The sequence below is a fragment of the Plasmodium knowlesi genome, assembly GCF_000006355.2.
Source record: "Plasmodium knowlesi strain H genome assembly, chromosome: 11".
Lineage (NCBI taxonomy): Eukaryota > Apicomplexa > Aconoidasida > Haemosporida > Plasmodiidae > Plasmodium > Plasmodium knowlesi.
The window spans coordinates 1,459,620-1,487,401 of record NC_011912.2 but is presented as its reverse complement, the minus strand read 5'-3'; the positions used below and the strand labels follow the sequence as shown (position 1 = coordinate 1,487,401).

Below are 27,782 nucleotides of genomic sequence, written 5' to 3'. Positions count from 1 at the left end.
TTGTCACACAAGTAACCTTGTAACACAAGTAACCTTGTCATGCGAAATAACACCATCGAGTGAAAAAACAAATTTCACCAATTGCTACACCATTTTCGCTTTCCCGCGCCAAAGCCAGAAGTAGGTACATCCTCAAACCACACAGAGATACACAGGTAGGAAAAAAAAAAAAAAAAAAATTAATAAAATACCAAAAGTACCTTGCTTGTTCAGGCGAATTGTTTTCTGCACACGCACATATATATATATATATATATATATGGTACACGAGAAAGTGCTGGGAGAATTCGACGTATCACGGGATGTTGTGAAGTTGGCACGGAGAGTGGGATAAGGAAAAGGAAGGAGGTGCAAAGGAAGAGGGAATTTATTTGGTCCTTTTTCTTTCTTTTATCATACTTCCGATTTATTTCCATCCCCCTCCATACAAGCAAACATTTCTCTCCACTGCACACAACACATATAACCGCTCTGTGTCACCGCTTTACCTTCTCACCTGTAGGACCACACATACCGTGTAAAAAATCTTACCTCCCGTTTCACACACCGTTTGGACAAAATGACAAAAATTTCCATGATAGGAAGCGGACAAATTGGAACCATCGTGGGCCAATTGATCTTGATGGAAAATATTGGAGACATTGTTCTTTACGACGTAATGCAAGGTGTGCCACAGGGGAAGAGTCTCGATTTGAAGCACTTTAGCACCATCGTAGGAGTAAACAAAAAAATAGTGGGTACCAATAACGTAGAGGATATCAAGGACTCCGATGTAATTGTCATCACAGCAGGTGTGCAAAGGAAAGAAGGCATGACCAGAGAAGATTTAATTGGAATAAATGGAAAAATTATGAAGAGCGTCGCTGAGTCAGTAAAGTTATACAGTCCAAATGCCTTCGTTATATGTGTTAGTAATCCCCTTGATATTATGGTAAATGTTTTTCATAAATATAGTGGACTTCCTTATGAGAAAATTTGCGGAATGGCTGGGATTTTGGATACTTCTCGTTTTAGATCTCTCTTAGGAGAAAAGCTAAATGTCGCTCCGGAGAATGTGAATCTGGTTCTGTTGGGAGGACATGGAGATCTCATGGTCCCTTTGAAGAGATACTGCTCCGTTTCAGGTATCCCCTTATCAGACTTTATAGAAAAAAAACTCATAACGAATGAAGAAATTAATGATATTATTAAAAAGACCAGAGATATGGGTGCAGAAATTATTAAGCTCTCTAAATCGTCTGCCACCTTTTCCCCCGCTGCTGCTATCGTGAAGATGATTAAATCCTATTTGTACAATGAGAGCCAGTTGTACACTTGTGCTGTTTACCTGAATGGTCTTTACAACTGCTCTAACTTGTATGTTGGATCTACAGCCATTATCAATAGCAGTGGTGCCAAGGCAATCGAGTTTGCGCTTACTAAGGAGGAGCAGGAGCTCTACGACAAGTCTATTTCCTTTGTTCACGAACACACACAGAAGGCCTTTGCGCTCATCAACTGAGAAGGCGCACAAATCGGTGCACCTCTCAGCGGCAACACATTGGTGCCTCCCTTCCACCGCTTCCCTTCGCTCAGTGTGCGAAAGTCTACATGTGGTAGACACAAGCAAAATTCATAGCAAAGTGATGCAGCTGAAAGTGGACCCCGTGCCGCGCCAACCCCCTTATACACAACGGTGCGCATTAAAGTGCCAGCATATCATACCCGAACAAGGGGTGCGATAAGCACTGCTCTGTGTGTTTACTTTCATTTCTTCCCACGTTTAAGTTGGTAGTTTTTTTTTTTTTTTTTTTTTTTTTTTCGCATATCACGTTTACAAGATATGACAACAGAAAAAAAAAGAAACACCACAAAAAAACGACTCACATTGAATCATGCGGGGGAAAGGAAAAAAAAAAAAACATTTCGCGTGAACGCGACTTTCAAAAATTAACGATACCAAAATGGAAGCGAATGTGGAGCTAAGACAAATAAATCACATGGCTTGCACGTCTTCTATCCGACACTTAACACTTGGCTACAATCAAACTGATCAGGGTTGAACTCAGGAGTAGTGTCAACAGAACGGCCAGGGTAAGTCTCACTTTCTTCTCCTGCCTGTAAAATGTGTGGAACGCCCATATTGGGTAATCATTACTCAACCAGTTAATAATATTCCGTCATTCCTCCCAACTTGTGGTGACAACTGCATATTTTGCAGCCAGATGTTCAGCTAGCACATTCGACCTCGATGCCCTGCGTTGGCCACTCCTTCGCTTACCCGTGGAAGGTGTCCTTTTTAGTGAGGTATGGATAACAGAAACCACCGAAAATCCCTCCGAGGTTTCCCAAGATGTTTCCTGCAAGTGGGAATAGCGGAGCAAGGTAAATTGGCGAGATCCAAATAAAACGGCACCGAAAAATAGTTGGGAAAAAAAAAAAAAAAAAAAAAAAAAAAGTTGTTAAAACATCAAACGGCCACGCATCCACTTCTCTCTCTTGTCCTTACCATTAAAAGAAAACATCGATATGGTCAAATAAAGGGACAGCAATGCAAATCTGAAAAGTTAAAAAAAAAAAAAAAAAAAAAAAAGGAAAGATATACAATCTCAGAGGGTTGAGCTAGCGAAAATGCAAAGAAAACAAAGACTGCTAGCCAACTTTTTGCTAAGCGAAACTGCCATAGCCACACATCACACTTACACGTAGTTCCCAATGATGCTCCATCTGTCCGTCAATTTCTTGTAGTTTTCAACAATTTCCTGCAGAAAGAGGCCCATGAATCCGGACAAAATTGTGCTAATTCCCATGTAGACCTAAAAAAAAAAAAAAAAAAAAAAAAAAAAAAAAAAGAGTGAAGGGGAGGGTGTAACAAATTCAAGAGGTACAAATGAGCATTCCTTCCGAGGGTGAATTCCTTTAGGAATTTTAAAACGGAGAAAGTTATATTTTCTCCCGTCCATAGTAGTGGGAAAACTCAGTCTCATCTTACGCTCCCGCAATTGGAAGTAGCACAGAGGAGCAAGTTCCCACAAAGAGCACTTAAAATCATTATGCCCATGTAATGTGTCTTCCCGTAGCTGCATGGGAGGATGGGTGAAAGGTACAGAATTGTAGGAAGAGATTACCAAAGTAAATTTTCTAGATACAGCTTCACAGTGTTGCTTCTTTGCAACTTTCTGTGCTCATCTTTTACCTCTTCTCGACGATAATTCCTATGTTCATTAGATAGTACGCATTAATCTGTAATGGGGAAAGAGATTTAAAAAAAAAAAAAAAAATTGCCTCACAAGTTAAAATTCCTTCAAGCGCAGTTCGGCAGATGTGCAGTAAAGGAAGCATGGTCTTCTTAACCGAGCGAATCTTTCTACTCACTATTAAGTTCCAAACGTTGGAGTGGAGAAAGGTGGCCGTCAATAATTTGTAATACTGGTGGTTGTTCGTAACGGAATTCCTGCTCATGCCATATTGTTTCAACACAGGTCTGCAGGGAGAGGAATAAAGGATCGACCAAGTGAAGATAGTTACTACGTATAAAGAAGTTACGAAAAAAAAAAAAAAAAAAAAAAAAAAAAAAGAGGACGTCAGTTTCCACCATTTTGGTACAGATCAGGAGTAACACCACCCAGTAAGAAGTATAACTCTCTCTTGTTAGTCGGTTCGCTCTCCTTACTCGCTTAGATAGAGGGGGGCCCCCCTGTCAAAATTGCACACATTCAAAATAAAGAAGGCAAAATAAAGGAGCAGGAAAAAGGAAGTCGTAATACTCTTCACAGTAAGGGACGGAAATAAAATCTGAATGAATGCAATGTCCTTCTTGAACGTCTTGTTAAAGGACATAGTATATTTACACGTGAGCAAGCTCCCATCTTTGGATTTGCTGAACTTGGAGTTGTTGGATGCGTTAGAAAAGAAGTTCATTTTGTTTTATTCTCTGAATGGGGTAATCTACTACATATACTTTCTCGAAACGAAAGTTGAGAATCTCCAACGGAAGGAAAAAGGAAGGAGGAAAAAGGAAGGAGGAGAAAAGAAGGACGAGAGAAATATCTCACAAGAACACAACTGCAATTGCAGGGATGGATGAAATAATATAATAGAAAAATGGGGCAAGTTATCAAAGGGTGGTTTTATATATCTGCATAGGTATGATGGCATACATCTACATTCGTCCTTATATGCCTACGCATGGGATTACTATCTTCCCGTTTCGCGCTCATCAGCTTATAAACAACTGCCTCCAGGGAAATGGTATAATGGGAGTGACCTCGCTGGGGAAGGGTTTATCTAGCTTATCTTATCTATGAGGGTGTGTTTTGGGATTCGCCTAAAACAATTTGCGCAGTTGCACTTTACACGAAGAGCGTTTCTAAGTGGCAATTTCTAGTACTTTAGCCTCCACGTCACTTCTCCGTCGCAACGCGGTCATTTTTTTTTTTTTTTTTTTTTTATCGCTCCTGCCTGCGACTTTTCCACCTCCACATATTTCATCTGCTTCGTGTTACTGCACCAATTTTTCTTGCGCTCCCCCCTCAGAGAAGAAGCACCTACGGAATGGCATGCTCTTGTGTTCGTCATAATTGTAAAGGCGGAAAAGTGTAAGGGAAAAGAAAATACACAACTGAGGATTTTTTTTTTTTTTTTTTTTTTTCTCCTTCTCAGTTCGCTACAAAAGCGGTGTTGATTTTTGCTTGTGATTCCTACCGTTCTGCTGACGGCACAGTGCCCACGAAGCAGAGACCTCCACCCTATACAAATGGGAATGTGCCAAGGTGGTCCGCTTGATGGAGTAAAAGATATTATCACATCACGGATTAACGAGCAGAAGGAAACTCTCCCCCCAAGTGGTCCTACTTCATCGTAGCGAAATAGGGAGGACGAAGCTGAGAGGACAAGGACACACCGGAATGAAATATGTGAAAAAAAAAAAAAATTCTAAACACAAAGTAAGGTAATTTTTTGGAAAGGGAAAATATCGAGTTAACGTTAATAAGCGTGGACGTACAATCCTCTTCCTTTCGATGAATTTTAAGAAGTGATGTATGTGTTTAGCTTATCCTTTCCCTTTATTATACAACCCTACCCGTGTATAAATCTAGTCGTTACGCGTGCTCCCTTAACACCAGCGTGTGGGATGCGCAGTTTTAACTTTATTCCATAAAAGGGCGTTAGACGCAAGATATCCCTCCAACTAGCGCACCAGGCACGCCCTCCCCCTTTTTTGCAAAACATGCGGTTCGGCCTAACACAGTCACGTACACCTCCCTATGAACTAAACAACTTCTGAACCCACAGAGAGAGGAAAAATATGACTGAGGGAATGCTATCTAAGTCGACCCTCCTATTGTTGATATACGAAATTATAAAATTGAATAATGAAATTTTACGGAAGAATGAATTTGAATTAAGTAACGATGTTTCTGATGATGAAAACGTTGTTAGGGAGTCAACAGAAAAAAGGTTACCCTATGGAATGGAGGAGATAGAAGCAGAACAAGGAGCCTCCCCCCAGGAGCAGGATAATATTAGCGGAGGGCCTCATGACCGTCTGAATGGAGATGTTCTGGGAGATGGCGACGCCTCCACGAACGCGCTTAAGCCAAGTGGCACAAGCAAGAACGGCCCAACGTACCCATCGCAGAGTGTAAAGGAAAAAAAGATATCTAACATTTTATCGGGGAAATTAAAAGGCATGGGAAAAGACATCGGTAGGAAGCTCATCGAGAGAGTTCTCATTTACAAAAACGACTTTAGTGATCTTAAGGACATTGCCAAACTAATCGGGAGAGATGTGTGGATAATTTTGTTTAATAAAAATGTCGATAAAATACAGACCTACAAAAAAGGGGTGTATGTGCTTACCGACAACGATATAGGCTCTTACCTAAACCATTTACTTCTTGACAACGACACGAACCAAAAGTCCAACTTTACTCACTACGTCCTTGTACTTATACTTGGCATTATCAAAGGAATTCTGAATCGGTTCCGCATGAAGGGTTCTGTTACCTACACATTGGACTACCCCACTTGTACGACAATGAAAAAAAAAAAAAAAAAAAAAAAAAGAGAGAACCTCGCTGATGTGTTAGCGGTTGGTTCAGCGCTACGAACATATATTAGACTAACCAAACTTCACAGACACAAAAGTAGCGAATGATTCTTCAATCTATGTGTTCAACTTGGTACACTTATCTGTTCACTCTCCACATCCCATCCTGTAGGCTCCTTCCAAATAAATATAATTGATGATTAACAAGTCGGATTTCATCCCCTTATTAGAAGCAACAAAATGGTATGAACAGATGGGTCTATATCAAATGATGTGAAGGTGTGCAGAAATTAGTATCTCTATGGTACTTACGTAACAGCTCGAGGGGGGGGGGGGAGGGAGGATATACCTCTTTCTTTCGCTTCGTACAGAAGGGTAATGGGATACCCATTTGCATCTGGCATGTTATATTTAGCCCTAACCTGTTTAGCTCATCAGACGATTAGTGTGTGGAAGACTACTAAATCCTTCCTACATTCCAACCCCGTACCCTCTCGTGATAACAATTTTCCCACTGCGCTCATCAAGGTACTCGTGTTTGTTTAACCCGTGACATTTGGTTCCAAATAGAAAAGTTTCCTTTTTCGGGGAGGAGTACTCCAAATGGGTGGAACCGTCATGTGTGTCCACAGGGTGTGCTACCATGTGGTCTTTCCGCTTAGTCGACGAATCCAAGTCACTACCACTGAAAAACTTCTCTTCATCAATGTCAAGGAAAATCTGTTTTCTTTTTTTAAGTGGCTCTTCGTAATTCACTCTCGCAGGGAGACCTTTCTGAAGGCCTTTTTTTGCATTCTCGATTTTCCCGCACGATGGGAAGATGTGATAACCTCGGTTCTTGATGAGATGACCATCCCTCTGTGAAGCTGAGGTACTTGCCACCTGGGTAGCCTCCTCGCAGAACCGAACCAGGTTGATTATTTCTTTTCTCTTCCCCCTGTCAGCTTCATTTAGGTGGTTCAAATTGTAAGAGCACACATCCTTCAAGAAGAGGCGAACAAAATTCACCTTGTCTTGCATGGTCTGCAGACCCATGTACGAGTCCAAGTCCAGATGAAAGAGGTTCACATTAAGCAAATCCATGTGGCGCTTTTTCATCTGGTGGAATCCATTGAGGCTGCATGAATTCCGCAGCAGTTTTTTCGGAAGTAGGAAATCTATATAGAATTCTCTTTCTCCTGTTTCTCCCCCAATGGAAATATCAAACACATATGGTTTTTTTCTCTTCAATATTTCAAATCGGTCTACACGTAGGTGCTTCAAAATGATAGCCATCTCTTCGTGCATTTTTCCACGCTCTTTGTCCTGCACAAAATGTATGTTCTTCTTCAAAAAACTGTTAATGGATAGAGGAAAGTTATTCAAAAAGGATGGTCTCTCCACATATATGCAATAACAAATGGTGCATAACATCTGCCTTCTTTTAACGTTACTGGTATTATTAATTCTTATATATTGTCTAAAGAACATTTCCATGAAAGGATAATTGAACGTTTGAGATAACACCAATCCGTAGGTGAATACAACTAACTGCTTCTCTGTGAAGACCGACAATAGCTCCTTGCCCTTATTCATACATAGAAGGTAGAAATCGCTATTCTGATAATTCAATTTTGCTAAGCTAAGGACAATCAGGCTCAGGTTTATCGCAGAGATATTATCTATCCTGTTTGTTACTACTTGGCATAACTTGTGGAGCAAGTCATCGTCGGCTATTTTTATTTTGCCCATTGTGTGAATCACATTAGTGATATTTACGTCGTTCAGGTTGTGGGGGTGCCTACAAGGTGGTGGTGGGCAATGAACATGAGGGAGGGGGGGGGGAGTGTGTGTGTGAAGTAAAAAAAAAAAAAGAGGAACACAATTCTCATTGGTGATACCTCCCATGGGTAGCACATCCCATAGGGGCAAATTGGTATTGTTGGAAAAATCTATCATGTGCATACCTACGGAACAGGTCCAGGCAGACGCGCACGAAGGACTCCTCGTAATGCCTATTCTTGGAGAGAGAGTAAAAAGACAAGCACACGGACAACAGATCGAAATGCTTCTGACGATCCTCAAAAACGGATGCCAAATGTTTATACAAGCATTTATAGCTTCTAAGATCAAACTGAATATCACTCAAAATGTGTAAATAAAGAGCAACAGATTTTATTTCTACATTTTTTATTTCCTTCTTTATGCGGTTATGAAAAGAGTAAAATATTTCAATGGGAACCAAGTTAAGTTTGTAAAAATTATAGAGAATGGATATTAAGATAGTTGGATTTTCACAGAAATGTGTTTTTCTCTTTTTTAGGATATGAATTATACATCTGAGGAGTTTCATGTAGGTGTTCCTGTGTTCATCATACGGGTTCTTTGTGCCTTGGCCTTTCAAATGACTACTGTGGTTAAGAATAAATTTGTTTTCTCCCTCAGTCACGGTGGAATTGTCCCGACGAATATTCTGCTTCTTGTCATCATGGATGGTGCTATCTCTACTGATTAACTGTTCTTCGTCTTTCGCAACATCTAGCTTACCAAATATTGTTTCTTCTCCACGTCGCATCGGTGCCTTCACATTCGAATATACCACGATATCGCTCTTACGTATTTTAACACTTATCCTTCTCAAGAAGTGTAGAATACATAACATATCTAGGTGGTTCATCATGCATGAATTTAGAAGGATATATTTGCACATATATAGAACATACTCATTGGGCGAGCAAAACATAGTAGAGTAGGCATAGAGAATATAACTCAGAGTGCTATTGTTCAGTACATTGGTGTAAACATTTAACATGTTGATTCTTCTTCGCTTCTTATTCCGATTATTCATCCTTTTTATCAACTCCACCGTATGTTTGTAATCATCGCTGTTTTCGACATTCCCACCTTCCGACGAAAGTAGTTTCGTTAACTTGTTCGTCTTGTACACCTTTATATTGTTACATACAGCTCGCAGTACGTTTTTAAAATAGGTGTATTTATTAAGGCGTAATTTTTTGTAACTCATGGCAACTGAAAGTAGGAGTGACGGAGATAAGGACTCAGTTCCTATCTGTGTGTTAACACTTTCAAATAAATTATGAACTAACTTTATTTGTTTCAATACGTTATACATCACCTTTGATTTTGATAAGTTTTGCAGTTCATATATGTACTGCGATAATTTTGCATCCTTCTTGCTCTTTTCCAACTCGTTTAATCTCTTTAGACATAGAATGAGGGTTTGTTCGCTCTCCTTATGGATATAGCTTTTCGTGTAGGCCGAAAAAATTTTGTCCCTATGTGGTCTCTGTGTCGAACTCATCGGGTCGATAAGGACCTTCGCCAGGGCACCGAGAGCGGGGGCCTCAACACCCCCCCCTGTGGTGAATTCCCTCGAGCGGGCACGCAGCCCACCCTGCGACAGGCGAATAACCCTCCCATGGGTCTTCCTCTTCCCAACAAGGTAAATTCCTAATTTATCTGTACGCATCTTGACATAGGGATATAATGTGTTAAACGACAACTCTCTCTCCACCTCCTCCCCCTAAGCCTTGCTCACTGTATGGTGTATAGTATTTTTCTGTTCCTTCTCTTCGCAGGCTTCTCCTCTCATTTTGTGTTTTCTCTAATCATGTTATATAGAGGTGATCAACGGGGTAGGGAAAAAAAAATAAATGGTACGCCAAAAAAAAAAAAAAAAAAAAAAAAAAAGAAAAAAAACGTCGGGACCATTAAGGAAACAACTGCACCAAAAATAAAAGCGCGGTTACTACGCCTCTACCCCAGAAAGAGAAAAAAAAAAAAATCACCTACATGCGAAGGTACTTCATCCAATAGAAACATATCTACTTCCTTTTTTTTCCACTTCTCACAGTGCACACCTGAAAAAAAAGGCGAACAACCACTCTCCGCTCATTAGTTAATGCTAAAGTGTGGAACAAAAAATATGACCACAAGGAAACGCACGCGAGCTACTACATTTGGACTGGCAAAAAAAAATCTACGCTACTTGATTTTCTCCCTAATCTGTATGCACAAATACATTTGTGCAGGTTACAAGGCACACCCTTTTCGGGAAAGCACAATTTATATTTTTTTTTTTTTTTTTTTTTTTTTTTTTTTTTTTTGTCAATTTAACACCCACCCAGGGAGAAATATATCACGTGCACATCTGTTAGTGCCCACGGTCTCCTTGCCGAACGTTACATTTCTTTCGACGTGAAAATGATTGTATGTGAGGGAACATCAGCAGGCGATTATTCACGACATGTGTAATAAGACTATAAGTGGAGAAGCGCCCTACCCGTGCAAGATGGTTTCAGGAGGGATTGCAGTAAAGTCGAGCGACAACGCCGAGCCCAAAAAATGAGCCAAGAAAAGGATGGCTCCGCTCCACGGAGGAACTGCCTTAACATATTCTTTCCACAACAAGTGGAGTCAACCAAGGCCAAGTCAAAACACTACCTGTATGGAGTCCGCAGACATAACACATACGTAGTGATTCATGTTACACACAAGCAGGTAGGGAAAAAAAAAAAAAAAAAAAAAAAAAAAAAAAAAACACTCCCATGTGTATGCCACATGCACGTACTGAACTTGTCTAACAGTAAAAATTTTCGAGTCCTCTCTCCTTCAACGTTCGTGGAAATAATGCATTTTTGATTCAATATGGGGAATTAGTCAGGTTTACCCCCCCTCCCCAAATATCATTTTCTCTCCTAACGAGGTACGTTTTCACCCCACCCTACCCCTTACCCTGCAGAATGGCAACTGCGCAAAGGGCCACCTCGAAGGGGTCCAAATAGTTGGCGAGCTATTCTTCGCGCAGGATGTGGATGACATACACAAAGCGAGTGCGTTAAAACGACAAGACGAAAATGGTTGTAACTATCTGTATGTGGCTCATTATGGAGGGAGGCCCATGCTTATAAGTGGACAAACAGAAGAGATAAAAAATCAAGATGCCCTATTCATACTGTATAATTTGAGCAAGTACATTTATATCATTTCGGATGACCATGTGAGTAGGCTCGTTTGGGAGGCACTTAGGAAAGATGGTATGTTGGAAAAGAAGACAGTTAAAAAAAAGGGGGCAGAAGAGTGCCACCACGAGAAAGACAAACAAGTCGATAGGGATAAAATAGAATCTGATGATATCTACAGGGGAAACAGCATGGAAAAGGAAAATCAAGAAACATCCCCTTGTGATGGAAGCCATCTTAAATGGGATATCGACAAGGACGGGCAGACTGAACAGACAGATCGGTTGGACCATTTGAATAGATCACATTGTAGCAATGGACACATAGGGAACGAGAGGAACGAGAGAAAAGAGCAGGAATTGAACATGCATGAAATAATCACCCTATTGAATAAAAGAAACGAGTACGCAGATAGGATAGAAAAAGGTGGAGAGGAAAATGGTCCTCGCGGTGATCAGGACGACACCACCAATCTGGCAGAGCAAAACGTAAGATGTATCCTTTCGGTCCTCTTATTTTTAACCTACCTTGTCTCATCACTGACCACATCATTTTACTACCTCCTGTGTATATTAGACAAAATATACACGAGGTTTTTTTCTAGAAATATAAAAAGTTCCCTCAGTTTTTTCAAAGACAGGTTGCACATGCATTCGCAATGGCACCCCCTGTTGACTAGCCTAATGAGAAATAGACACAGTCCACCTGATTATGCAAAATACAAAGAGCTACTCTTGATTCGATTGTGTAATTTCATCATAGATGTTATGTTGGGCTTCTTCGTCTTTATGATACTCTCTCATGAAATAATAAACTTGCATGTCGCTTTTCAGAAAGCAAGCGTTTTATACGACTCCGGCACGTTGACGTAGGCATACGAGTGGAAAAGCGAAGGGAATAGTTTTTCCGGATAGATGCCTTGTGGAATGACAATCTTAGCTTTACCATGCTTAAGAGACTAAGGATCCCCTTATCTACTTTTTCAACTTCTTCTACATATTCTGCTCTTCATTTTTCTTGCGCCCCTTTTTCAAACAGGTCAATACTGGGAACCCTACTGCAGAACCCTCTGGGGTTGAAGCTAAACAACAACTTCACCTCCTTTATTGGAAGTATAATCGTCTCCATCCTGGACAAATGGTTCGTGCACCTCGTCGCTACATGCCCCATCAAGAGTGGAGTGTTTGCTCTGACGTATGAACATAAACAGCCAAGGGGACCCACTCGAACAAACATTCCACCATGCGTAATTCTCATCCTGATTCATGCAACGCCACACCACCACCGATTCATCTCTTCAGGGATTATTTCAAAAATGTGTTTTCATTAAGGAGCTCCTCCGCTGTACAAATCCTAAAACTATCATCCCTCTGCGGGGTTTCCTTTTTTCTCTCTTTCTTTATGGACTACCTGAAATTGATAACTCTCCATGTAGGGAGATATAATGGCGACAGCGTATGGAGGACGAGGAGGTCGTCTCATTTTTGTCTCCGCCTCATTTTTGTCGTCCTCCTCAGTTGGATCACCACTCATCCACTTGACTGGGATGATTATTTCGAGCTGCGCCTCCTTACACCCATTCTCCGCCACACAACTTTTTAGGTCACACTCATTTTCAATTTCCTAAAAAAAATTCTCTCTATATTCCACAGCAACATGTATTCTCTTTACCTCCTGTTCAAGTAAGTCTCCGACGATTAATCAAAGATAATGGTTGGCTAGCTAGTCCACTTGTGCATATTCACCACAGAACCTTTCGACATGTTGCCAGAAAGGAGCACCAGTGAAAGTTACAACCGAATACTCATTTCATCTGACATTCTTTCTCCTTTTTTACCTTGTCCTATTTTTTTCTTTTTTTGCAGTGGGAAAAAATGGAATATTTTGAAACTACGAGTGGACACAAATTACTACACCAATGAGGAGGTCATTCTTGGTAGGTACACCGAGGGGGAGATACGACCCAGACGGAGGAGAAGACACCATCACACCTTACTCCCATGTAATTGCCCCCTTCTTCCACAGGCACCATCCTCTTTACCATACTGATTTTTTTGTACCCAACCGTTCTTGTGCTCTTTTTAGTTTTCGGAATTATTTACGTCGTCATCAGGAGTAAGTTGAATTAGTCAGTTCAATATAACATTTTGAGGCGGCGAAGTGGTGGATGCCCCCAAGGGGGATGGGGGAGAAAAAAACTGTACATAAGGGACTACACCATCACACGCATAGGCCCACATGTGTGCACATAATAGTAAATACACATTTGAACAAACGCTCCTCTCCCATCCTCAGGAATTATATATTTCCTCTCCTTCTTGAAGGAAATCATCTTGTACACTCCTTTTTATATCCTCCTTTTGAGGAACTCGCAGAATGGTTACATCAGCAAGGGGATAAGGCTCACCGTGGGTATGTTCAAGGAGGAGGAAAATCCCAAGGGTGCCATTACAAAGTAGTATCGCTACAGAATGGTACCCTTGTATAGTACTTCCCGATTATATTACCCCATTTTCGACCCCATCAATCGGCCCATTTCACCCATTTTTTTTTTTTTTTTTCTTCCTTTGGCTCTTTAGACAAACCAGTGGTATAAGTAGTACAGGCGGCCAACGACGCTTCTCCCTATTCCCATGTCCTCATCTCCCCCGTGACAATTACCATTTTGTCTTTCCGCTTGAATTTTTTCTCTCCTTTATTTATTTATTTATTTTATTTTTTTTTTTCCCACCCTTATTAGCATAACATGGAATGGACAGATTTTCCCAAGTCACACTACCTCCTTCTGGAAAACGACAATTTTGCATTTTTCGACAAAATGAATTTGTTCCTGGGCATCTTCATCAGCCGGAAGGGTGAAGAGTGAGCTCCTACTAGTAGCAGAAGCTGATCAAATGACGCATTGATGAATTTAAAAAAAAAGTTAAGGGAAAACAAAAAGGGGTGGAACGGGACACAAATAAGGTTCCACGCCCGGTCAAACTCGAGTGGTAAAACTTCAATAGGCGGAGAAAAAAAAAAAAAAAAAAAAAAAAAACGGTTTACAGAAAAATGGACATAGGGTGTGTACATACACAAACGGGATGGAAACACATCCAACCTTCTATTTTTTTTTTTTTTTTTTTTTAACGCTCAAACTGTACACATGCATTAAAAGGTGTTGAGGTATTCCTCCAACTTCTTCTTATACTTATCGTTTATGTGTTGTATCCCTGATTTGACTTCCTTCTGCAAAATGGAAAGAAATGAAAGCGAAACATGAGGAAAAGGCATATAAAGAAGGAATGGAAAAATGTTCGTGAAGAAAAAGGTAAAGCGCACAAAGGGGGGGGGGGGGCAAACTTACGTAGACAATGAGAGATCTCGTGGTGTCATAAAAGTTCAGCTTAAGGATGTTCTTCATGAAGTTCAGTTCCTTGTGACACCATTCCTTCTTCATATTAGTTATGCTGTGATGGAAAAAAAAAAAAAAAAAAAAAAAAAAAAAGAAAGAAAGAGGGAGCGGGCATGTAAAAGTTGAAGGAGGTGCACACGTGGGAAATGCTTAAATTGATAATTGAACGGTGAGAAGACACTTAAGGAGAAGTTCAATTAAGTGCATCCTCATACACTGAGTTGGGTTTTTCTCTCCCTCGTTGCGTATGCGTGGGGAATGTCCTTACGTCCTGTTCTTCTTGTAGGCAGAGCTGTACTTATTCAGGATGTAGTCGTTTTTGTGCACTTTGGGGCTCTCCTCCAAAAGGCCATCTTCATTATTCGAGCTGTAACATCTGACAGTGTTCATGTAATTACTCTCCAAATTGTTGTTGTGAAATATTTTTTCCGAATTGTTAAAATTCCCTGTGGAAAAATCCTCCACGTTGCTAGGATCCTCATTGTTGTAACCGTAAATGTGGATTATCAATTTTTTGTTGTCGTTTTTATCTATGTACAGATCGATAAGCATTAGTGGGTAGCTGAAAATGATGAGTGCCTGGTTCACGTGACTGTTGGAGGGGATACACAGCAGGAAGTTCGTGTTGTCTTCGATGTAATAGCAGTTGAACTGAAAGGGGAAAGAAAAAATAAAATAAATATATAACAAGGGTGGCAGTCGTTACCGGTTAGCATTCCGCAGAAATTATGGGACTATAACAATTACACCAAAGACCAAGGATTGCCATGTATCAACATAACCACATGCATCCACAACACAATCGCATGTACACACGACTGAGCAAATAACGGCCCGCTAATCGGGGGAGAAAAGTCGAATTACAATTTTGTTGCTATTCTTCAGGTAGCACTTGATGGTGTTCTTGTTCTTTATGTCAATCAGAGCAGACATGTCGTTGTAGTTAAAGTCGAATGGAATGGTATGCTCCTGCTCACTGCAAGGGTGTGTGTGTGTGTGTGTGTGTGTGTATGTATGTATGTGTAAAGGATGGAAACGTCGATTTGTTCGTTCTATCTTCTCACGCTTCGTCTTTTTCATTTTTTTCATTTTTTTCTTCCTTTTTTTTTTTTTTTTTTTTTAATATTACCTTCTCTTGAAGGAAAGAAGTTTCTGCAATTTTTTAGACACTCCGTCTAGGGCGAATAGGACCTGACAAGTGACAAAAGAGGGAACGGTGAAAAAAGGGGGGGGGGGGTATCGAAGCGATCATTAACCCGATGAATCAAACCAACCGATGTTCAACCGATCAACTTTGGGACAAACACGCATCCTGGTGAAGGTACTCGCGGAGACTTTACAGCCCCGACGTCGTCACTCAAACCTTACATGTACATTTCTCCGATATATTTCAATCTGCGAAACGGGGTAGCACAGGAAGTTGTTGTCGCCTGACTCTGAAAAAAAAAAGAAAAAAAGAATATATATATATTATGTACATATTATATATAAATAAATTAACACACACTAGTGGCATGCTCGCTCCTTTGCACTTCCAACCGATTGACGACATACCATCAACATCATTCACGATGTTTATGAGGACAGAGTCCCGGCAAATGTTAATCTTCTCCTGAAAGCAGTTCTCGTATATTTTGCTTTCCTCCTATGGGTCAAAAAAAAAAAAAAAAAAAAAAAAAAAAAAGGAACCGTGCAATGTGTGGACAATCATATAAAAGGTCGTTCGTGCCAGGGTCTGGCCCAAGCAGCAAGGCACAGTGGAAGCGTTACCCAAAAAATCTGGCACACTTTGTACTCCATCTTCCCAATGATGCTTTTGATTTTTTGGGCTAGCTTTTTCTTGATCTGTAGGAAGAGGGGGGTTGTGCAGGTGGAAAGTAACTGAGCTGTTGCGATGATCGATTGCATATCGGTTGATTTGGTTGATCGATTGCACATCGGTCCATTTGGTTGATCGATTACATGTCGCACCTTTTGAATTAGCCCCAGCAGGGGTGCCGCGAAGTCCACACACACACGCTTGTCCTCTATCATCTCAATGTATATCATTGTCAAATTTATCAGTAGCTTCAGCGTTATAATTCGAAGGTACAAATTATTTATATGTACATTAATGATGCTCCAGAAAACATATACAAAGTTGTGGTGAGAAATCTGAAAAAAGGGGATACCTATGTCGCTCATTTTTCCATTGTAGGATTTCACAAAATTCGAAGCGAACTGGATGCTTAGGAGCAGGTACACATCTGATATTTTATTCTTCATATTATCCTTTTCACATTTTTTTATATTTTTTTCCTTCTGTACATTCATCAGGAGGAGGAAGTTTAATAGTATGGGGTTGCTCAGTTCGTCGTACTTCCTCATAACCTCAGGTGTTACAACTGTTGCTGTTGTTGTGGTGGCGGTTGGACTGGGTGCTTTCACCGCGTGGGTATTATCTTCACCTTGTCCACCGGGAATACAACCAATTGACCCTTCCTGGGAGGTTGTCCCCTCCCCTATGTAATAGCCTTTTACCAAATCCAGGGTAACCATCTCCTCCTCCTTGTTATACTCAGGGAGTAAATAATCAATAGAAGAGCAATACACATTTTCAAACTCCACGTCGTCAGTAGGATTTTCACTAATGTTCATCTTCTTATTGGTATCAAAGAAGTAGTTGTAGAAGTAGGGGTCGTTGAGGTCATTGCATAAAATTCGATGCAAAAAATGGACATTGATATATTCCCCAAAAATGAGAGAGTAGACAATTTGATTTAACCTGTCGTTCTTCAAAATATTCAGTGATCGTATCAGTATGAAGAGAGACAAGGTGGTGTTGATTAAGTAGTTGTATAGGATAGAAAAATTTTTAAAAGAGTTGACGTAACATAGGGGGTGTAGAAGGAGACTTAATTTGAAAATATTGTAATATACATTTGTAATGCTCATTTTGTTCTGATAGTGCTTGAGTACCTTGGTTGTGAAGTTGTTGAAATTGAAGAGGTAGTTGTACAGGTCGCTGCTAACGTTATCGTCGAAGGTAATTTTTTTCTGTAGCGTTGGGATCTCCAAGTGGCACAGGTGGGTCAGGTTGTGCTTTTGCACTTGCTCCCAGAAGACACCGCCCTCCATCAATTGTTGCGCCTCGCCTAGTTCGTCCTCTACGCCGGGACAGACACCACTACCATTCCCATTCACCGACTTGCCCCGCCTTTTCTTATGAAGAACCCCATTCGTCGAGGTCATCTGTATGAAAATTTTCTTCTTCTTCCGTTTTCTGAAGTAGCTATCTTTCAATTCATTCTCGTTGATGAATTGCTCGTCCCTTTTCAAACCATCCTTTTGAACTTCTCCCTGTGCATGCTCCTCACTCTCCACTTCTTTCCCTTCCTTCACTCCCTGGGGGGGGTTATTTTCCGCCGCTTTTTCCTTATTGGAACTTTTTCTCCCTCTGAAGTATAGGAACTCGTATGTGTTGTCTCCCTTCTTCCCGCTTTTCTTCGCGCTGCTAATTGATTTCTCCTGGGTTGGCCCTTCTGCCAGGATTGATCCCTCCGCCTCGATTGGCGTTTCTTTCTGCGGTTCCGAACCTCCTTGCGATTGCGGCTCTACCTTAACCGCCTTCTCCATTTCGACGTTACTCAAATTCGAATTCACCGAGGACGCATTCGAGGAAGACAAACTTTTGCAAAAGTGAAAATTCTTTACGTTACTTAAATTTCTATCGAATATCTTTATAAATGGCACATGATTATTACCCTTTATGTTCTCTATCACTTCCTGTGGGGGGTCGCTTTGGTTCACCTTCTCTCCCTGCTCAACCTCCTCAGCGTCACAGGGTTTGTTTTCCCCGGAGCGGTCCTCCTCGGCCACCACCACCCCCTCCTCCATTTCAATTTTCGAATGATCATCTGTGGCGACTTCCCCATTCACCTCACTATCTGCGGGAACATCCCTCCCTATCTCCTCCCCCTCAACTGAAGAAGCTTTCTCCTCGTCCTTCTTCTGATTGGAGAAGTACACATAATCGATACTGCCACAGTTGGCAGGATTAGTGGAGGAATTGGTCACTTGTCCTTCCTGGAGGAAGAGCGCTTCTTCCCTTTTATCTCCCCCTTCGATGTCTCTCCTTTGGGAGTTATCCCCATAGGCACGGTCATTCTCAGGATCATTCCTCCTGATACTATCTGCGCCTTCCTCGTAGATGCCCCCCTCGCCATACCCCCCTACACAGTCGAAGTATATGGAGCTATGGAAAGAACCAATCATAGGAAAAAAAAAATAAATCAACAATTTCACTATGAGCATATCATTTATTCTTTTCTTCTGGCAGTTCAACATGTCTTCAAAAAAGTATAAGACATCGTCCACTTCCTCCAGATATGTGTTAAATATTTTTTTTAATTTTTCAGACTCCTTTATTTTTGTATAAATTTTGTTCATCCTTATGATATGATTGCGGAGGTAGCAAACGAGGATGGTGAAGAAAGCTGATCGAAGGAGGATAAGGTTTTCAATTCCTTCATCTTCGACTGAAAAGAGATGGGGTCAGTCAAGTGCACAAGGAAGGATGTAGAAACCATGTGTGAATAGTGGCGTGGAGCCATGTGAGAACTCCATCGAATGCGGTAATTCAAAATATGGAAGAGGTCGCCACAGGAATCTCCATCCTGGAATACTTACTCTTCAAAATATTCAGTATAATATTTTTAACGTAGGTTCTCGTGATGATGTCGTTAAACTTGTACAGCCTCAGCGACTCCGTGTACAGGGGGAATTTCATACTCTTCTTCGTGGAAGGGTAAAGAAGGAAAGCGGGGATAGAAGGTTTAGGTTGGGGGAGGGGTAGTAAATGAAGGTAACAACTTGTCTCTGTATGTACACACCTAATAAGAAGGTGGCATTCGTCGAGCTGCATGCAGCCAATTTACCTGTAACTTACCTCATTAAAGAAGAACTTGGATGTGTGATAGTTCAGGAAAAACGAAATGGATTTTATCATGGAAATGTAGTAGGGCATAATCTCATCATCTTGATAAATGAACGTCGTGTAAATTAGGTTGTTGATTTTGTTGTTGCTGAAGATGTAATCTGCAGGAGGGGGCGGAAACGTCACGGTTATGAATTCATTCAAAATTCTCCCAGAATTCGTTCATAATTCTTTATCAAGTCGTTATGAACCTTCCTTCTTTTTCGCTCTTTTTCAGCTCCCCCCCAATCCATAGCCACCTGGGAGCTCAATCCTTACACAGAGAAATGTCCTTTTGCAGGTTCTGTATCAGTAGCGTGAGGGACTGGTAAATTTGAATCCTTATGCTCTTGTTAATGTTTTGCCTCAACAGGTATATGAAGTGGTTGAAGATGTTGTCTTCGCAGAAGTACCTTCGAGGAGGAACGGGCAGCCACAATGACAGGCAGCTACAATGACAGGCAGCTACAATGACAGGCAGCTACAATGACAGGCAGTTACAATGACAGGCAGTTACAATGACAGGCAGTTACAATGACAGGCTGCTACAATGACAGGCAGCTACAATGACAGGCAGCTACAATGACAGGCAGTTACAATGACAGGCAGTTACAATGACAGGCAGTTACAATGACAGGCAGTTACAATGACAGGCTGCTACAATGACAGGCTGCTACAATGACAGGCTGCTACAATGACAGGCTGCTACAATGACAGGAAGGTACAAAGACAAGGCAGCTACACATGGACAATTCTCTGGAAGTGTAGTTGTTCTCCCTTATCGGGTATTCCCCTCCTCCTTACTGGAAAATCTGATCATCATATTTGTCACCCCAAATTGTTATCTGCGTGATTTTCCGCAGGAGCTCGATGAAGTTGTTTATGTTAACGTTGTTTAGGTTTATCTTCACCAGTTTTTCAAAGTAGTACCTACATGGGCGGGGAGAGGAGGCGATACGGACATCGTTGGGACACCATGCGGACACGCTCCCTTAAACGAGGCTATACACTGTGTGGAACCCAATGTGTGGACCCAACTGGCCTACCTCAAGTCCTCGTGCGTATAAACTTCTTTCTCATTTTTGTTGTTCTTCAGTTTGTCGTCAAAATTATTGAAATTAAATACATTCCACATGTTTGCAACGGAAAAAAAAAAAAAAAAAATTTTTTTTTTTAACAAAACTCTACAAACACTTTAAAGCGTTGACATTAAGGCATACCCAAATTACAGGGCATGGAAAAGTCAACTTGATATGCATATTTTATGCTGTGTTGTTTATGTGCTTTTTTGGAGACATTCATGGTGAGTCAAACGAGTTTTTTTTTTCTTCCCATTTCTCTATGTTTGCTTCCTCGTCTTCTCACTTAACGTTGCACAATGTGCGTGGGAATTACATTCTTATGCGCATTTGCATTCACGTTCGTAAATTATGTTTCAGCCCTGTTTTTTTTTATTTTTTTATTTTATTATTTTTTTTTTTATTCATTTTTATTTTTGCTTGTTTCTGTTCCTCCTTTGCCTTTTTCTTCTTTTCCTAACAACTACACGGGGTAAAGTCATACGAAAAAAAAGAAAAAAAAAAAAAATTTGTTTTTTGGCGTGCTTTTGGTGTCCGCTCGGTACATTTTGCCCCACCTTTGCCTTTTTGCCACTTCGCACTTTTTGTTTCCCTTTTCTGCCCCCTTTTGCCCATTTTTTTTTTTACAACTTTGCGTTAAATTGTTTTCCGTTTTTACTTTTTTTTTTTTTTTTTTTTTTTCTGCGAAAGGATAAACACACACTTCCATACAAGCGAGAAGTTTTCTGCTAAGTCCAGTAGTACTCTGCGAATGTAAACGGAGAAAGGAATCCCCAAAATAACAAAAACGAAAAAGAAAAAAAAAAAAACCTACTGCGTATGCCGTTGTACGAAATTGCGGCTGTAACTGTGCAGGCCACGGGGGCACCTACGGGGGTAAGCTCCATCGTAGCTATAGCCGTGGCCGTAGTCACGGGAGTAAGCACAGCAGTAGTCACAGCATTCGTCGCAACATTCGTCGCAACGCTACCACAGCGGCATATCCAGTCGCAGCTGCTATTCTAAGAATCCCCACCAATGAACAGGGAGACACAGAAAAAGGAGGATGTTGTTAAGGCAACCCCCCCCAATGAATCAGGTAAGCAACTTAACGGTAAATACACACAGGTTCACAGCCCACATATATAGAGGCGTGTGCGTGCAACCTTCCCGTGAAAAAATTCCTCCGTATCTACTGCCTACCTTATGTATGCCCGAATGCACTCCAAATGAACTTCCCTTTTTTGAACTTCCTATTATCATGTGCAGGTGAAAAAATCAGTATTAACCCGAAAAAGAGAAACTACCAGGATTTGAAGGAAAATATGAGTAAGGAGTAGCCTTAAAATCTGGCCCCATGTGGATGCGCCTTTTCTATACACGTTGCCACGTGTGTCTCTACATATAGCGCAACTGAGATATATTGTTTCCCCACACATCCCCCCGCAGACATAAAAAGCGTTTTGGCATTCATTCCAAGGAGCGTCCAGTTAAATGAGAAAAAAAATGCCTAAAGGACGATGAAGGGGATGGTCCTCTACATCACGGCACTGTGTATCCTCTTTCGCAAAGGTACAGTGGGAGGCGATGGAAGAGTCGTAAATAGGAGTCCACGCTCCACTGCGATGTATGTAAAAGTCGTCTCCACTTGTCGACTCAGGAAATGTACGCAAAGCAGTATACAAAGGAATATGCAAAAAGGTACGCAAAAAGATACACACAGAAATGAACTTAGAAGTGAAGTCTACAGAGGCGTGCTTAACTATAATGTGCACCTCCCAAGCAGCTTAAATATTTCGAGTGTAAACTTGGATGACGGCGTGCTCGAAATTGGGAACCTTCCGCTTAGCAGCTACAACATCGTGTCAGTTGACTACGGTTACAGTTTCATGGGTAAGGGAAACGGGAAAATGGCGCGTTCGCGTCAGCATAAAAAGATTTTCATGCATGTGTAGTTACGCGTTCAGTTCACCACGTGAATGGATGCCTTTCCAAATGGATGCTTCTCCAATTGTATACTTGGCTCCTTAGCACCTTCGTAAAACACACTCCCCGAACACAGGCCTGTGTGTGCGATGTAAGAACAAATATATATACGAGAAAATCACCTCACGATATAAGCATTTAATTTACAAGAAGGAGTTTGATGTACCCCTCAAGGAAAATGTCATTCTGTTTTATGCCCTGTACTTTAATGGCTACATTTATAATTTTTTTTCCTTTTTCCATTATCTGTTCAAATGCATATATAACAGCAATGTGATCGTTCTCATCGGATGCAACGGGTAAACTAGTGCATGAGAGGGAGGAGTCTTCTGCGCCAGTTCATACGCGTTGGAGCTTACACACAGTTTACGTGATCACGTTTTTCTGTGTGCACGGAAATAACGATGTCGTTTGTAGCATGTCGTTTAGGGGCCTCAGGGAATGCCCATTCGTTCAATCCCTCTTGAAGTACACCTGTAATAAACCACACTGATATATACGCATGGGCGCAATTTTTTACCTCCTACAGACCGCACATGAACATGCTGGCAAGTGATATGGGTAGACACCTATGCTATTTTATGAACGAGGTGAATGGCGAGAGGAAACCTCCATTGGGGAACAGCCCAAGAAGAATTCCCTTCGAAGTAAAAAACGAATTGATCACATTCAAAAATAGCAACATTTATAAAAAACAACAAAATTATTTTGTGGAAAAATATTGTATCATTTCAAGCAAAGAAAATCCAAACATGGAAAACAAAACGGACACTTCTTTAAACTTCTCGTTAAAAAATATGGTGACCAAAGTGAAGGATCAAAATAATACATTATTTTCAAAATTTTACAACAAAAATTGTGCAGGTAGAAAAGATGCCCTATCTGCTTGCTATCTCCTGGACTACTTTTGTAACTACTATGAGAGCAGTGGCAGTTTTTTTCTGTTGCCCTCCCAGAATGTCAATTATGTGTACCACTTAAAGAAATGACCCCCCAGTAGCACATTTCTGCTATTTGTCCAGTATCTGCCCTCATGGAGGGGAGAAGCATATTTACACACGAATGAGCAGCACGTGGGAATGTGTACATGTGTACATCTCTACGTACCATCCACGGTTGTACATAGATTATGCTTTTATGCGCTATTGCATAAATAGGTTGTAGACCACCTCGGTTACGTGATATTCCAATTGGCGCAAATTTATGCCCTACGGCAATTTTATTTTTTCGCGTCTTTGTACAGGTGACAAAAATTTGAAGCATCATTCGGCACGTATCAGTATCGTCTTTTTATTCGTTCATTAGCTTCAGCTGCCTATTCGCTCGCTAGCTAATTTATTTTTATTTATTATTCTTTTTTTTTGGGGGGGGAATTTTTTTTTATGAAATGGCTGACCTGTTCATATTTTTTTTTTTTTTTTTTTTGCAACACTTTTGTTTTCCCTCCTTTGGCTAGCACAGCGAAGATTTGCTTTTAATTTATTTTTTTTTTTTGTAAACTATAATCCCGGTTTCTATGTAAGCTGAGAATTTGCCCCTCACGCCAGGGTATATATATTACATAAATATGCGCACTACACTATCGCTACTTGGCTACTACCGTGCGAGTGAGTTGCTTAAACCTCGTTTTTGCGAAAGGAGAAAAAATGCATTGGGGAAAAAAAAAAAAAATGAACACGGATGAGCGGATTAGCGCAGCTGCCTGACCTGTTCATATAATTTTGAAAAAAAAAAAAAAAAAAAAATAGAAACAGCCAGGAGGGGTGGAAAATGCAAAGACTGAAGAAAGAAGGCTACAATGTTTTGACACCTTTTTTTGAGGTGAGGAGAGCAAATATACTATTGCTTATATTCTCCCAGATCACAGCCTCCCATTTGCGTAGTGTCCCCTCCCCCACAGTTACAATGACAGAATGGTAGAAATCAACGAAATTGAGTTTATCGAAGAACCGGAGTACTTCAAACTCCAACATGGGTCTTGCTTCTGCATGTTGGAGGAGGAGAAGAAACGAAATGAAAACTTCTCCAGTGAGGAAACGAAACTTGCGAACAGCAATTTCACAATAAGCAATGCGAAGCAGAAGGGTCTCTATTTTTTTAATAAAAATTTAAACGTTTTTTCTCTGTCTGACTTTCTGTACAAAATTGACAACGAGAACAGCAAGGATAGCAGTGACAAAATAAACATAAAATCACAACCCTTCGAGGAAAATGTCCTCTTAATTGAGAACAACAAAACGGACACACAGGCCTTTTTTTACACGGACCACCAGAATATTTACGTGTTTGACTATGGCAGTGAGAAGGTGAATCTCCACTGCCGGGTGGACGTGCCCATTCGGGGGCTGAAGTATATAGGTACCATATAAAAAGCTTCGCAGCGTTTGCATATGTTTTTCTACCCTTACATGTAACGTTTGAATATGCTCCTCCTCTGCACATTTCTTTGCCCAATCTCCCTCTTAGATGACCACCTGCTCCTACTTCTGAGCTCCGACGAACGAGTTCACCTCATGAAGAACAAGCAGATGTACGAGTGCCAAGAGTGGACAGACCATGTGAACAACATTGATGAGAAAAACGGAGTGTTCCTCTTTACGTACTCAAATAAAGAAGTGTTCATTTTGAAGGATTGCCAAAAAAGTAATACATACGACTTGAGTAACATAAGTAAAGAAATTGACATTTGCCATGATAAATGTAATATAATGTGCGCAAAAATTTTAGAAGCACAAAAAAATATGATAACAATCTTTCTCATGGTTTTGTACAAATACGAAGAAGAACTAACCACCATTATGTATGATCTCCAGATAGAACAGGACAAAATAAAGAAAGTTACATACTCCACTAATGATTTTGATTTCCAAAATTTTGAAAACAATTTTGTCAAATGTATTTACATAAGCGAATGGCAAACGATTGTAGCCATTTCCTCCGAATCGTGCGAGGCGGTCGTTTACACAAGAAATGGTAACATTACTTATGACAGAAGTCTTGCTCAGCCCCTGGGGGCAGGTCCAAACGTTGCAGAATGGGACCGGTCCAGTGGATTAAAATTCCTGAGCGTAATGGAAGGGTACAAAATAAATACGCGAGATTCAGAAACCTTTTTTCTTTCCCTGTTTATGTATACCAAATACGAAGATAAAATTTATAGGAAAAGTAAAATAGGAAATGTTCCATTTTTGAAAAATCCCTGCGTTTTCTTTGCCCTCCAAGATAACCACAAAATTGTAGTAGAGTATTTAGACAAGTACAAGTTGGTGGACAACACGGAATTCTCTACCAACGCTGTGGAGGATGGAGATGCAAATGAATGCGGAATGAAAGAAGTTACTGTCCTTCCAGATTTGAAGGAGAACGTGGTAGAAGTGCACGAGCCGATCTCCTCCAATGTGTTCAATATATTCAAAGTCAAGGAGAGGGTCGCTCAGAACAAAATAGATTCAACCAAAGGTAATGAACCAATTGGGGAGAACAAAAAGGAAAGCTTCTTTGACCTTTTTCGCAGTAAGGTTAAGTTCACTGATGAAAAAGGGATCGATGATAATGTGCAAAGTACCGACATGGGGGTGAGACCTCCAGGTAAGGAAGCCACATGCGTCCCGGGCGAACAAAGTGGTGTAAATATCGAAATGGATAAAATCGGTGAAGCATCCCCTGTGAATAATGACCATGACTCTCATGCGAAGAATCGAAAGAACCAACTAGCCAAAGAACAGCAGCATCTATACAGATGCATTCGACGAAGCGCAAAAGTCTACGAGGATGAAAGCTTTATTGTGAATGAGGTACCCGACGCGTTCAACAAGTTAATTAAAAGTGGAATTTACTTTTGTGAAGAATTTTTGAATCACATGAATGTGCATTCCATAGAGAAAAGGAAAAATCCAAAAGTGGGTTCAAGGAAGAAGGAGTGCTATTATGACAAGGGGCTAGACAAAATTGTATTCTTACATGATAGTGTCATCGGGGAGGATGTAGACGAAGTAAGGGAAGATGACGATGAAGAGGGAAAGAAAAAAAAAAAAAAAATACCAAAAAGGAACAACAAAAGTGAATTTCATCACCATTTCCATTGTGAAGATTTTGATTTTTACAAACACAAGAAATTATCCGACCGTCAATGCGAGCGCATTATAAAAAAAATCGAGCGTAAGCAGGGTTTCCTCTGCGACATAAAAGGGATCTTCTTAACTGAACAAGAAGCCCCACATGATAAAGTGCAGCCAAAAGACAAATATGAGAAGAAGACACTTCCCCTTCCTATGGAAGAACCACGGGAAGATCCATTCAATGGAGACATTCAAGTTCATATTTCAGATGAAGAAAGGAGCAAATTTTATGAACAGTTAGATTCTTATTTTTCTAAAAGGAAAGTCCTAAAAGTGAGAAAAGAAATTTTCAACGATTTAAAAAATGGTCAGCTAGCCAAAGGACATATATTCGAAACGGTCCTCTACAACATATACAAGCAAGGTGGAATGAAACACTGTGAAGCGTTAATTTATTTTCTATTAAAAAATATGGAGGTCAAGATATTTTCGAATTCTTTTTTTTTACTTGAGTTGTATTTTGCACATCTCCTCAGTCCGTACTTGAAGGAAAACAGAACAAATGCGCTTCTTCCATCATATGGGAAGAAAAGTGCACCAAGCATAAAAATTCCTTCTTTAAAAAGCCTTTTAGGCAGCCCTTTTAGTGGAGGCAACCGATCGAGTGCTCACCCCATTTACGACGAGAAGGAGCTCCCCCTGGACAGCGAATACAGCCAAGATGAAATATCAGAAGATGACATATTAAAGAAAATAAAAAATGAGAAGGACTTTGCAAAAAAGAATGAATACCTTGCGAAAGTGATTCCTTTGTTTAATGAATCCACCAACAAGGAAAACGAATCCACTTCTTTCCATTTGATGAACGCTGGCATCCAGTTTGCGAACAAGAGGATGTGCAACGCCCTTTCGCACAAGCTCTTTCCCATTCTTGTGGATAGCGGCTTGAACAAGATGGATGACGAATTAGGGCTAATCAAGAACTACCTCTTTGACGTGGTTTTGACGAACAGCTAAATGTCTGTGCGTGTGTGTGGCTCATTCTGGGAGACCCCAAGAAGGGAAAGATTCTTATAGAAGCACCACGTTATGCATGATACGAGTGCGTGATATTTTCTCTTTTTTTTTTTTTTTTTTTTTTTTTTTTGTGTCAAATTATTTGTCCTTTCCCTTCCTCGCGCAGCCCTTATTTTGTCCAACGGACTTGTGCGACAGATGAATATGCCATATGTTACCGATTCCTTTCTATTCCTTCCTATTCCCTCCTATTCCTTCCTATGGCTCCCTTCCAACCATTTCAACAGCTTCCCCTTGGAGCCACCTCTTCAGACTCAGCATGG

The 27,782-nt window shown here is 40.6% G+C and overlaps 8 protein-coding genes across 8 annotated transcripts; 5 read left to right on the top strand and 3 right to left on the bottom strand.

Moving 5' to 3' along the window:
• Positions 1–559: 559 nt before the first annotated feature.
• Positions 560–1,501, top strand: PKNH_1131900 (malate dehydrogenase, putative; the record flags this gene model as incomplete). Its single annotated transcript, XM_002261455.1, has 1 exon — positions 560–1,501. The coding sequence occupies one exon, from the start codon at positions 560–562 to the stop codon at positions 1,499–1,501; it is 942 nt and encodes a 313-aa protein (XP_002261491.1).
• Positions 1,502–2,006: 505 nt separating this feature from the next.
• Positions 2,007–3,900, bottom strand: PKNH_1131800 (rhomboid protease ROM10, putative; the record flags this gene model as incomplete). Its single annotated transcript, XM_002261454.2, has 8 exons — positions 2,007–2,097; positions 2,261–2,339; positions 2,489–2,538; positions 2,683–2,795; positions 2,972–3,059; positions 3,176–3,222; positions 3,355–3,463; positions 3,653–3,900. 8 exons carry the CDS (start codon positions 3,898–3,900, stop codon positions 2,007–2,009), a joined length of 825 nt encoding a protein of 274 aa, XP_002261490.1.
• A 1,387-nt stretch (positions 3,901–5,287) lies between these two features.
• On the top strand, positions 5,288–6,235 carry PKNH_1131700 (trafficking protein particle complex subunit 6A, putative; the record flags this gene model as incomplete). The annotated part of the gene is made up of 2 exons (XM_002261453.2): positions 5,288–6,011; positions 6,204–6,235. The coding sequence occupies 2 exons, from the start codon at positions 5,288–5,290 to the stop codon at positions 6,233–6,235; spliced, it is 756 nt and encodes a 251-aa protein (XP_002261489.2).
• Positions 6,236–6,502: 267 nt separating this feature from the next.
• Positions 6,503–9,500, bottom strand: PKNH_1131600 (heptatricopeptide repeat-containing protein, putative; the record flags this gene model as incomplete). Its single annotated transcript, XM_002261452.2, has 2 exons — positions 6,503–7,811; positions 7,978–9,500. The coding sequence occupies 2 exons, from the start codon at positions 9,498–9,500 to the stop codon at positions 6,503–6,505; spliced, it is 2,832 nt and encodes a 943-aa protein (XP_002261488.2).
• An 875-nt stretch (positions 9,501–10,375) lies between these two features.
• PKNH_1131500 (phosphatidylinositol N-acetylglucosaminyltransferase subunit GPI1, putative) lies at positions 10,376–13,858 on the top strand (the record flags this gene model as incomplete). Its single annotated transcript, XM_039114144.1, has 10 exons — positions 10,376–10,531; positions 10,773–11,860; positions 12,031–12,132; positions 12,294–12,423; positions 12,595–12,674; positions 12,858–12,928; positions 13,018–13,107; positions 13,288–13,404; positions 13,572–13,582; positions 13,733–13,858. The coding sequence occupies 10 exons, from the start codon at positions 10,376–10,378 to the stop codon at positions 13,856–13,858; spliced, it is 1,971 nt and encodes a 656-aa protein (XP_038969764.1).
• A 284-nt stretch (positions 13,859–14,142) lies between these two features.
• Positions 14,143–20,475, bottom strand: PKNH_1131400 (conserved protein, unknown function; the record flags this gene model as incomplete). The annotated part of the gene is made up of 14 exons (XM_039114143.1): positions 14,143–14,220; positions 14,339–14,441; positions 14,655–15,037; positions 15,251–15,362; positions 15,516–15,577; positions 15,755–15,822; positions 15,941–16,031; positions 16,157–16,231; positions 16,358–18,903; positions 19,055–19,160; positions 19,314–19,462; positions 19,620–19,753; positions 20,145–20,270; positions 20,387–20,475. The coding sequence occupies 14 exons, from the start codon at positions 20,473–20,475 to the stop codon at positions 14,143–14,145; spliced, it is 4,122 nt and encodes a 1,373-aa protein (XP_038969763.1).
• A 1,443-nt stretch (positions 20,476–21,918) lies between these two features.
• On the top strand, positions 21,919–23,373 carry PKNH_1131300 (conserved Plasmodium protein, unknown function; the record flags this gene model as incomplete). The annotated part of the gene is made up of 3 exons (XM_002261449.2): positions 21,919–22,291; positions 22,461–22,683; positions 22,914–23,373. 3 exons carry the CDS (start codon positions 21,919–21,921, stop codon positions 23,371–23,373), a joined length of 1,056 nt encoding a protein of 351 aa, XP_002261485.2.
• Positions 23,374–24,297: 924 nt separating this feature from the next.
• On the top strand, positions 24,298–27,459 carry PKNH_1131200 (conserved Plasmodium protein, unknown function; the record flags this gene model as incomplete). The annotated part of the gene is made up of 2 exons (XM_002261448.1): positions 24,298–24,742; positions 24,851–27,459. 2 exons carry the CDS (start codon positions 24,298–24,300, stop codon positions 27,457–27,459), a joined length of 3,054 nt encoding a protein of 1,017 aa, XP_002261484.1.
• Positions 27,460–27,782: the final 323 nt, after the last annotated feature.